Consider the following 12,428-nt stretch of genomic DNA (forward strand, 5'->3'; position numbering starts at 1 on the left):
GCTAGGATTGGGTTGTATGTCCTTTTTAAGGAATTCAGTGAGCTCAACTACATGTATTTCACAGAATGAAACTTGGTACAGGGGTGCTTATTTTTTGCAAAGCAATGGAGAAGTCTCAAAAACTGCAAACAATATGACTTCCTGATTTGCTAAGATAATTAAGACGTGTCACACACACATTAAAAAACTATATTGAATTTAAGGAATAATAAAATGCCATGTATGTTTTTACATTGTATTAAAGAAATCATTTACATTGTATTAAAGATGAGGTGTGCCTCTCGTTTTCATACTTGAAAGAAGCAGAGAAGAAATTCTAAAACATGTAGAAAAAACCGTAAGGACTATTCAAGAGCTAACAGAACTACTGTGTGACATGAGAATAAAGGAGCTCAGGGTTTTTTGGTTTTATTTATGCAGAAGATGGGTAATATACATCTTGATCACAGTTTCAACGCAGGACATTTCTGCTAATAGAAAGTTATTTAATTTAGCACAGAAAGGCATAATGAGATCCAAAGGCTTGAAACTGAAGCTAAATATATTGATTCTACATATAGCATGACATTCTGAATAGTGAAGATAACTAAACACAGGAGCAATATACTTAGAATCACAGAATGGTTTGAGTTGGAAGGGACCTTAAAGATCATCTGCTTCCAAATCCCCAGTCATCGTCAGGGACACCTTCCACTAGACCAGGTTGCTCAAAACTTCATCCAACCTGGCCTTGAACACTTCCTGGGAGGGGGCAGCCACAGCTTCTTTTGGCAACTTCAGAAATAATGGATTCTCTGCTGTTTGAAATGTTTAAATGAAGATAAAATATCTCATAGAAAGAGAGGAAAAACTCAGTCTCAAGCCCATTTGAAGTACAAAACCTAGGACTATGGCATTTATTTGCACTAGAATATGCATTCTCCTTAGTAGACAGAAAATTAATGTATATGAGACTTAGAGAAATTCCATGAAAGAACTGTAAAACTATGTATTCCAGGAACTGAAAGTAGCTATGTTCAGAACTGCAAATCTAGGTGAAAGAGTTTTCATAATTGTTACCTTTTAACAAAATCCATCCTGTGACACAGATACAAATGATTAACCTTCTGGTTGGTTTAGTTGGTCAGTGGTGTGGTTGAATCCTTTGACCGTCTTATTACTAATTGATTTAGTTAAATACATTGGTGCTTTTAAAACTGATAAATCACTCAACTCGGTGGAATAGGTCTTCTGCAAGGAAAAGCTGTCCTATATTCAAGTTACATGCTAAATCAATTTTACAGTTGGTTTATATAATGGAGTAACACCAGCCCACAAGCATCTGCTCTTAGGGTGCTGCATATTCCTACTCAAACATGTATCTGTCAGTACAGATCAGATGACAGGACTCCTTCAAGCAACAATGCTACTTCTGCAGCACCCCACAATTCCCAAATGTTTCGTAGGACAGGCTATAAATGGGGATTGCCCATTTCTATGTGTGTCTTTTAATAAAATGGTGGATGTGAGACCATGGTTTCTGCTTAGTAATTTTAATCCTTTACTTCAGTGTTCATTTCTGTACATACGTTGCTTTTATTCATGGAAGAAGTTTGTTAAGTAGTCAAAAAAAAGTTAGGGTTGCTTACTTACATAGCTTGGTGTCATTTCACATGGTGTCATGTGAAAAAGGTGCCACATGTAATTTAAGAGTTTTTACTTGACAGGAGGTATTTTTTAGCTGCTTGACATGCCTTGGCAGAAGGTCCTCTATGATACTGTGTCTTCAGTTACTCTGCATTGCAAGGAAGATCAAATCAGACTGCAGTACTTGCTATTGCAAAAAGATTTAATCTGACACTACTAAAGAATCACCCATCTTAAAGAAGAAAAATATGTCTTACTTCTGGAAGTTCTGGTCCTAAGACGTTAAATACCTGCTGCAGGTAACACTGGTCTCAACTCCAGGAGTTAGTTCTAAAGTATCTGCACTTTTGGTTCTCAGCGAGCACACAAGACTTTTATGTCTTTGGATTCCATTAGTACTAACCTCTGAGAAGAATGAAAGACATCACACCTTTATGTATTATACATGAAAAATGAGTCATGGAATAAGAAAGTTGTGGGATGCTGTGGAAAGTTCAGTCATTGATCATACTTATGAGAAGCTTTGCCTATTGACACCTCTCCTATGTATGTCATCATTCACTGGAAACTTTGGTTTCCAGTAAGACATGTCCACATGTGCATGTGCTCTGACATCAGGCATTTGAGATACAATGAGTATGGATATGACATGGGAGTATTATATATATGCTAACTGATCTTTTTAGAAGTGATGAAAGGATTTGGAGGAAAAATCTGAATCAGATTGTAATCAGGTTGTAATATTGTGAATGGATTAATTTTTATATTTTTTTTAATAATGATCAGCTTTGGAATAATAGGATGTTGAAATAGTCTATGAAAGCTGTTGCATACAAGTGAATAGAGAACAAACTATCCTATTTCACACATACAGATCTTAAAATCAGGATTAAATGTTGTTTTCAGAAAGATCATTTCTCTATTAGAATGTTATTACTGTCACACTTTCACTGCTTGATGCACACAATTCTGATTTTACTCGTTTCACTCCAGATCTGAACAAACATCCAGGCTTATTTTTCATCTTTTTCCCTTTTATGTATAAATTAGGATAATCTGGCATGTCTGTGAAGGCCCCTGGGAGATCCAACATACTGATAAGAGAGAAAAGATAGTGACAGGCTTTTATCCTTGAAACCCATGCTGTCTACTTTGAGGTATTCAGAGGTATATGAATATCTTAGGTTGCCCAAGGAAGTTGTGGATGCCCCCTCCCTGGAAGCGTTTAAGTCCAGGCTGGATGAGGCTTTGAGCAACCTGATCTAGTGGAAGGTGTCCCTGCTGATGGCAGGGGGATTGGAACTAGATGAGCTTTAAGGTCCCTTCCAATCCAAACCATTCTATGATTCTATGATCTGTATTAGGCCTACCTTTTAATATCTTCAGATATGTTCCACTGTCCCTGATAGCAGAGTCATTATTTAATAAAAAGGCAAAAGTAAAAGAATAAATGCAGTCCAAAGCCTGTACTATAGCTACTACTGCTGTATGTCCTGGTAGAATACATTGGTATGAAAAGATTTGATGAGGTAAAGTTGTACTCCTGCATGCTTGGCAGCAAAGCACAGAATTTGCAGAAGATGGGCTGAAATGCCAAGAAAATGTGCCAAGTCGTCATATCTTTTCATCTCCTTCTGCTGGAAGGACATTACTGCAGCTCCCAGAATGTTTGAAAACCACCATCAGTCAGTGATAATGCTGCTGTTTAAGCAGGAGTCTTTACTTCAGGGCAGTTGGCCAGACTGAAGCAGACGGCACAATTTCTCTCTTATTTTAGTAATTTGTGAAGTATTTCAGGGTGAACACTTAGGCAAATAAATGTGAAGTATTGGAGAGTGCTTAGTTTGTTTAGGATATGCTGAATTAAATAATCTACTTTGTTAGGATGCTTCCTAGAAAACTGACTTGAAATGATACTGATGCTGAAGGGTGACAGCTGCTTAATCAGGGCAATTCTAGTGTAATTTTCATTAAGGACAATCATTAGCTAGTGCCATCTATTTATACTGAATATGAAGCTCAATTGAAAGGGAAAACACTTATCTGTTAAAACTTCCACTTGGTTTAAAATACCCAGTGGGTGGGTTGGTTGGTTGGTTTTTGTGCTAGACTTGCTTCATCTCACCTTACAACAAGTAGTGGGGAACAGTATAAAAAAAAGTAGCACAGAGCAGTCGTTAAAAATGGACCAAAGGATTAGCATCAACCCTTAAAATGTATGCTATACTATCATATATCTTTATTGTCCATTTTAAATAGGTTGTTTAAATGTTGCACAGTTTTTTAGTATTTTATCAGTTATTATTATATTCACAGCTACAGTTTGGGAACAAATGACCAATAGAGTTATTTAGGTTTTTTTCTCTACCTTGCTGTCCTATAATGTAGTTACAATGTTTTATATACAGCTTTTCATCTGTAGATATCAGTACACTCAGATCACTGTCGAAAGAGATATTGTATTCTTTTGTAAAACGTTTTCTCCAGCTTACAAATAGGGAAATGAAGGCATAGGGAAGAAAATATACTTTTTTTTTTTTTCCCTCCTAAGCTTATCCAACAGACAAGTTGGCAAAGTCAGGAGTAGAGCTCAGGTCTCTCAAGGTCAGTGGTCTCCATTAAACTACTTGTTTAACAATTGGAAAAATAATTACCTAATACTTTAAAGTTTTAACCCTCAAATTTTCTATTTGCTAATCTATGGACTTTACTTCTCTGAGGCCAATTTTAGAATAGTTCACTGCAAGTCTTTCCACCTATGAAAGGAGAAGTAAAGATTCTCTGACATTTGCCTGCAGAATAGGAGGACAGTTGTCATTTTTGTTCAGGATTTTACAATATGCTAATATGATCATACATAACAAGTAGATAGGGCTTTGTGTTGTAAAATCTTGTTTCTGATCATAATCTTGATGTTTTGAATACATATGGAGGTGTTTCGCCTGTTTTATACAATGTTGTTGTTAATAATGTATTTCATATTCCTCTCTTCTTTTGTTTTACTTTTTATCTGGAGTAATTTTCTAGAACAGCAGTTTCTTGTTAAAGTCTCTGATTCAGATGGGAAAGGCCATCATCTAAGTTAGGGAGATGGCAATTTCGCCTGCAGAGAAAAAGACCCAAAGAGAACAGATAGAAAGCTACATTCATGATATGTCTGGACAAGAAGATATTGCTGCAAAGCAGCATGTCGATGCTGGTTCCAAGAGAACTGGCTGGGTTGCCAGAAGCAGCATAACTGTGGTTTCACTCATACTGAGGATTGGACTAGGAAATGTAGTTCATAGCTAGACCTGGGTAACTGCATGGCACTGCATTGTGCCTGTGTTGATGAGAGAGAGAGCAATAGTTACATGTGAGCTTTTATGTAAGTGTGAAATGACTCACTCTAAAAAGCATTTGCTCAGATTTAAAAAAAAGCCTACAACAGAACTGTATAACTGAACTTAGTCCTAAATTGTTCATTTTGTGATGTCTTGGTAAGTACAAAAACCTGATACATTAACATGTTATATGAATCAATAATATGTAAAAAGACATTTAAGATGCATCATGCTGAATTTTTCTGTTAATTCATGTACTTTATTTCACAGGCAAAAAAACCCAGGCAAGAACAGATCACTCGCAATTGCACATGTTTCAGCCTGATGATGTTGGTGCTTTAATTAGAACAGTGGAAAGTCAGCATGAATTCTTTTGTTTTACAGAAAGCAAGAAGAATTGAGGTTAATTAAAGGTTAATTAGAGTTTAATTGGTAGTTCTTTTTTTTCCTCTTTACTTCTGGTGATAACACGAATGTTAGAATCCTTGACTTGGATGGCAACAGATTGGGCAGGCCTGGTGTTGATTGCTACTGCCAACATGAAAGTGGTGCTGCAGTCCTGCAGCTCCAGTTCTTAATCAATGAGGTAAGGACATATTTTCTCAGATTCTTCTGTATAAATTTAGTTCAGTAAGTCAATCCGTGTATTGTAATTGAGTGATATAACTTTTCATATTGACAAATTGTGCCAAGAAGTGGCACACATCCAGAGGACATTCACCATATAGCCTTTTAGAAGATTATTTATGGGACTGCATGCAGTGAAAAGTATTATCTTCATATACATCAGTATAAAGTACTGAACAAAAGACAGTCAATATATGAATGTGTGCAGATAGATGTAAAATCCATTAAATTACTAAATATACTGCACAGTCTTGTTTCAAATAGAAGTTAATAAATGAGCTAAATCTTTCTATGGAAAGATATTGATGGTTATTGGCTGAAAGCTCAATAGTTGGGGATATGCTACTATTTGAAGCAAGGAAAAGCAATTGCAGGGGTCATCAATCAAACCAGCACGCTTAGTCTTTGTAAATGGTTTGTCAAAATCAAGTTTAGATGACATGAAGAAACAGTGACAAATTATAGCTTGATCTGTGCAGAAGATCTCTGGAGATGGTAATAGGCAAGAAGACTTTCTGGAGCATATAAATCTGTTTGGTTTTTTTTCCCTAGAACCTCATAACTTGTCCAAATTATAAGCTATTCATAGTTCAGTTTTAATGAATTTTCTTCCGTGATATAAGGAAACACTTTTGACAGTTTCAAGTCCTCTTTCTAAGCAGGGAGATATTAGAACTCCTCAAGGAAAAAAGTTTCAGTTTAATGTTTTTTTAAACCTGGGAAATTGTTATTTTTTTCTACACTTACTTGGAGAAAATACCTGCCCCACAGAAACTGAGGAGGGAGGACTGAAACTTTAGACAGTCCAGTGGAATTCTTTAGAGGAAGGCAGGGATGAAAACAGGGAGGCCAAGGTCTGAATCGGTCATCTTTCTTTTCATTAGATGACCAGCAAAACCCCTAATACATAGGATTAATTTTATTTCTTTGGTTGAGATTCTTTCTGACATTGGTCTAAACTCTTTGGGAGATGAGAATTAACACGTTTTACACTGTATTAGCCAAGTCTCACCTTCATAAGTTCCATTTGCATATGTCAACATTGAAGAGAACAGGTGCTAGGATTAGGAAGGAAATCCAAGGTATGAGAAGAGAAGTTGATTGGTCAGTCATAGTTAGTATGAACTGATCTTGCAATTACATCCTCGCCCTTCCTCAGAATAAAGCATTGCCTTCTGTTTTGGCAATATCTAGTTCCTCTCCACCATAGAAATACACAGCTTTAATTTTCATTTTAAATCGATGGAGTTTTAATTTAACTTTGAACTTGTATGAATTTAAAATATTTACATTTACCAGATCAATTCAAATTGAGTATTATTTATGGTAGAATGTATCTTTGCTATAAGAAAGTAACAGTTTTTCATAAACTATACCATTTTCTGCAGGTAGATCATTAACAGAGAGGATCACTTAAGAATAAGACAGAATCTGCAGAAAAGTAATATGTTGTGCTGTACTTTGTGTCTGCTCTAGGGTGCTTTGGTCAGTGCAAGTGCAGATGATGCACTTCATTTGTGGAATCTCCGACAGAAACGACCAGCTATCCTGCACTCTCTGAAATTTAACAGAGAAAGGTAAGTCTATATGACACAAAATAAAATCCTCATTGAAAAACAAAACAAACCAACCCAAGCTCACTTTCCAGATTTCTAACAATACATGCTTATTAGTTTGCCTTTCTAAGGGAGGATATAGTTTTGTCTTAAAGTTTTTTTTTCCATTATTTGAGTCTTGTTTGCACAGAACAAAAAACTTAGATTTCTCTTTCTGCAGCCTTCTTAGAACTAGAAATATTTTATCTGCTTTTTGTAAAAATGTTTTTCATTTTACCTTTGGTTTGCTAGAACCAGTGTGAACGTAGTGTGTTTGTTTTTTCTTAAGCACTGTGATACTTTTAGGTGATCTGTTGTTCAGTACTAGCTGAAGTATCTCAGCTGGCTGAATCAGGGAAATAATTATTTTCTCTACCTTGGAAGTGTTTTATTTTTAAAAAATTCTGGAAGTTTAGCAGAAATAAATTGTGAATTTGAGTAACTATGGTAAAAGTCAAATGAATTGGAGACTTTTTCTAAATTTTACTTTATCAGTAGCAAATTGTAGAAATCCCTACTGAAAATAGATTAGTGGTTGTAATTTTCAAATTCAAACAGAAGCTGAGCACTTTAATCTGCATTTAGTCACCCAAGTAAAACCTGCTATGATATTATGAAGCTTGAATGCTACACTTTTATTAAGAAAAATTCCATGTTTCTATTAAGGAATTAGTTCAGTAGTGAGAAGAACAAGGTTCAGTGCATAAATGCAGCAGGTTTTTTTTGTGAGTCCTGGAGCAACACAGTTATGCTGTACGTCATCTTTGGGGTGGATTTTTTTTTTTTTTTAAGTTGAAAACATAGGTATAATATGTAGTATGGTTTTTTACTGGAAGTTCAAGTGATACTGTAATTCTCTTAGTATATACATTCAGTGTTTACTGACATGCAGCAGCTTCTTTTAGATATTTATATATTTGCATGTGCAGTGGTGAAAGATATCAGATCTTAATCAGAGCTATGAAGTAAACAGGTTCAGCAAAGCAAGCTTTAGCTGCAGTAAATCTGAAAATAATTACGGAAATAGACTTTTTCTTTATTGTTTATTATTCAGATACATATAATGTTTGCACTTAAATGTCACCAAGTTGCAAGTTTTGTTGTGGGAAGTACTACATAATGAATTAGTAAATATACATCCTAATTCCAAAGAGTTTACAACCTGTGGCAAAAGTATATCAAGTGCTTTGGGAATCCATGAGGGAAGATGAAAAAGGGAAATTATATGTACATTTGCTAGCTGCTTCTGGACAGTAAGTCATCATTTTACATATGTTGAAATATTTAAAACTTGGTATTCTCACCACATAGGTACATTATCCACAATTTGTCATCGATAAATCTAAATATTGTAGAAGTTATTCCAGTACATCTTGGTCTGGCTCTCCCAGCCAGTAACCTTCCATACAACCAAAGGAATCAATACTTATAAGAATGCAGTGTCTGTTCACCTGTTAACCTGTCATTTCTCTTCAGAGACACTAGTGTGGTATCTTGGTCAGAATTTTATCTAAATTTCTTGATAAAATAAACTTACACACTAAGTAAAAACATTTGTCATCGCATTTACCTAAACTTCCTTTTGCTTCTGGTAGCCTAAAATATTGGGGAAAATATTTGGAAACAAGTTATTTGGAATACTGGAAAACTTTGCATAAAACTAAATTTTGTGTAATTGAGGTTAATTAATTGAGGTTTAAAAGGGATCTGAGGATGTCGCTATTTGTAACAAATGCATAGCTAGCTATATTGCCTTTTATCAAGAAGTTGAGAGTTAAAAAAATTCTAATAATTCTTTCATGCACATTTGAAGTAACTGGTACAATCACTGACATTTAAATAATTTTATTAGCACATCAAATGTTATGAGGCAAATATTCTGATACATTGCTATATAATAGTGTCAAAGAAGTAAATCCAGTTTTAAATTTAAAAAGAGATTTCCATAAATGTGTAGAAATAACTTTGTACGCAGTTCTTTTCTTCTCAGGTTTCTCTAGCACTGCTCTAAGATTTTAGTTTTCTGTATGTAAGCATTTGAGTCCAGAATTAAATATGGTTGTATTTTTAAAAAATAGATATCAATTAATTTTAAATGATCTAACTATCAATTTTCTTAGCTTGATTACACATTTAGTATGTAAAATTCAACATAAGCCTCCAGGCAAGTAGCTAAAAAGTAGGGCTAAATCCCTCATTAACCCTCTTATTATTTTGTAACATTTCTCCTTATATATGCCTAATAGAGTTAAGTCTAAAAAAGAGCTTCCATTTTTTCCTGAATATTTCTGTTAGAGCACTGTCTGTCTTCCAAAAATTAATGTTATCTTCACTGTTGGAACACTTAAAAAAATTTTTTTTTCATCCTCTCCTCTTGTAGGGAGAGATGAAGGGAAAACAAGATTCACTCTAAAGAGAGAAATATATTTTCTTTTGTCTTGTTTTAAGTTTGTGACCCGATGAATGAGCCGGTTTTGATGTTTCTTAAATGGCTGAAATGCTTGTTGACAGAGAACAGGTGTTAAAATACTGATGCATGTTTTCAGAAAACAGTAAGGTATTGGAAAGGCCATACAGGGAAGTGATTAGACAGGCAAAAGCTGGTTCTTAGAACAGCACCATTTTCAATTTAAACAGCTTTTACAAGCCAAACACATAATTATTCATTTTATCTATGAAAATGGAGCATGTGGCTGCTTCAGATTTTTCTATTTGCATGTCTGCCTTGAGGATTTAGACAACCTGTAATTTCGTTCATACAATATGTTTGGGTCCTTTTTTATGAACAATGGGCAGATTTACTTCATGAAGTGATGCAATGTAATTTTGCTTAAATTTCTAATATTTTATCTGTTTGTGATGAGGAAGATAATTGCATTAGTCCAAATTCTTGATGAATTTTACTTCAGTTAATTAACTTTCATGTAGAATCAGTTTATTCTGAGTTTTTAAAATATTTGATGAATGAACCATACAGCTGCTAAGTTCTGTTAGATGGATGAACGCTACTTAAGTCTTTGGCTATTAATCAGTGAACCAGTCTTCATACTGTTGAACTGTTTAATTTACAATTCTCTTCTGTTTCTTGACATTTAAGATTGCAGGATAATGGACTAAAATCTGCTCTTAGCAGTGTTTATGTGTATGTCTATGCAACTACTTGAGTCAAATTTCCCCAAGCATACACATATATTCCCTCCCACAAAAGTCCAAACCAAGTTTTTTTCTTTTCTTCAGATGTTGCTACCAACATAGATGTAAAGAGCAAAGAACTCTTAAAAACAAACACAGATCTTGTTTGTAAATAGATTTGCAGCGCACTGGTTGTCTTTCACTTACCATGTAGGATTCAGTATCAAGACTGAATGTTTTATGAATAATATTTCACTAACAAAATGCACTTTGGTAGCCAGTAAGTCATAGCTGGCAACCTCTCCAGATTTATTTTTTTCTTCTTCTGACCTATTGTTAAACTAATTTGCCCTTTGTGAGGGGTTTTATACGGTATGTTCTTGGTGACAAGCTGTCTCCTAGAATATTGTAGTGCTGCTCAAATAATTCTGGGATATGCTGATGCAACATTAACAATATTAACTTGTCTCTGATCATTCACTGTTTCTTGTGTCTCTTTGGATCAAGTGTAGAAGGAACACTGAAGAATAAGACCTAATGGCAAACTGATATTTTTGTTCTACAGTGTAATGCCCAGGACTTTTTAGCAAACTGTATGTTTTTGCCTTATATTAAAATGTAATATTATCATCTTAAATTTCTATTTTCATAATTGGAATGTCATACAATGCATTAAGGACCTTCAAGAAAATATAAAAGTGAGCAGTGTATTTCAGTGCTTGACTCCATACCAAGAGCTCTAATAATAACACGGTTATTCAAAGACATGCTTGACAGTAGCATATGGTTGATAATATATGATTTGGTTTTCCGTTTAGAAATAGGAAGCACAGGTGAAACTTTTTAACCTCTGGAAACACTCCATAAGAATCTCTTCAGTACTTTTGAAGGATAACATTATGGTAATATTCCTTATGTTAGTCCTTCCTTTTCCTTCTTTAATGTCATAGGAGATGCCAGATTAATCTTCAGTAGACGTTTTAGGCAAAATGAATGACTCAGCTGCTGGAAGTAGGCACTGTCTATATCTGCTACAAAGAACATTAGGATTAAGCTAAACCACTGAAAACTGTTATAGGCCTTATTTTTTTTAATGTAGTCAGAGCAGACTTCAGCAAGTATAGCTTTAAATATTCAACAGTTTGCCTATTTTTCCCCTTTAAGATTAGTGCAACTGGGATAGGAAAAACCAGCAACATTACAGTGTGAAATCCAGGTCCTTTAGGCCTGTGTGCATTAGTCTCACCTACAAACACAGCTCATCTTCTCTTACGCTGAAGCTGAGCTAGTTCATTTGCGTTGATTGACATGGGGGATAGCCCTCCTCTTTTTCTTCTTTTACCCAGTGCTGACTGGTGTGTTCAGTGCCAGAACAGTTTATCCACTGACTTATACTCAGCATATATGAACACAGTGTACAAGTTCTGTTGGGTCTTTAAATCCATCCGCGTGCGCTGTGCACCGATGCCGTGACAGTACTGTTAAGTGCCCTTCCACAGAGGAATCACCAGGTGACAAAATCTGTGTAACTGTCTTTGGGGCTCTGATCTGAACACTTTCTTTGGTGTTAAGGGTATTCTGGCACAGAGGAGGAGGAGCCTTTTGAGTGGGTGACCTTTAAAGCAATTATCTCAGTTAGCTTTAACTTACCGTTAATTTGAAACTTGACTCTTAAATCTGAGATTTTGCAGTATTTGAACAAGGTGATTGAGAGTGTTACTGTGGTGCTTGGAAGCAAAGAGAAAAAAAACATATTTTTTTGATCTGGTTACTTTTCTTTTGTGTGTTGGTCTGCATTCTTTCCTGAAAGCAGTTGTATCTTTGTCTATCTGACTTGCTGTATCTTTGCAGGATTTTGTGTCCTGTGTTGTTAAGAGTTTCCCTCATCAGAATGACAGCAAGAGGCTATTGAATGAATACTGGTGTCTGGCTGTGCAGTCTCAGCAGTACATGTATCTGTTTACTTTTGTGTTATGGATCTTAGGTTTATCTGTCTCATTGGCTGTTCAAGAAACTGACTTTCTGTGATAGCATAAACAAACCCACTGGTTAATACTGCATAACTGCAAATTCTGTATGGTTTATGTGCTTCCAAATTAGTCAGAGGTCTGTCATCAAACATGAA

At 35.2% G+C, this 12,428-nt stretch overlaps 1 protein-coding gene across 1 annotated transcript in view; it reads left to right on the forward strand.

Annotated features, from left to right (window-relative positions):
• Positions 1–4,716: 4,716 nt before the first annotated feature.
• The window catches only part of LOC104532996 (syntaxin-binding protein 5-like), a gene marked incomplete at its 3' end in the record, with an annotated part of 90,239 nt that continues 82,527 nt past the window's right edge, over positions 4,717–12,428 (forward strand). The window contains exons 1-3 of the mRNA XM_029087554.1: positions 4,717–4,902; positions 5,386–5,535; positions 7,053–7,153. Coding sequence (XP_028943387.1) covers positions 4,717–4,902; positions 5,386–5,535; positions 7,053–7,153 — 437 coding nt within the window. The remainder of the gene's footprint in view (positions 4,903–5,385; positions 5,536–7,052; positions 7,154–12,428) is intronic.

This window comes from Antrostomus carolinensis, unplaced genomic scaffold (assembly GCF_000700745.2).
Source record: "Antrostomus carolinensis isolate BGI_N321 unplaced genomic scaffold, ASM70074v2 scaffold24241, whole genome shotgun sequence".
NCBI lineage: Eukaryota > Metazoa > Chordata > Aves > Caprimulgiformes > Caprimulgidae > Antrostomus > Antrostomus carolinensis.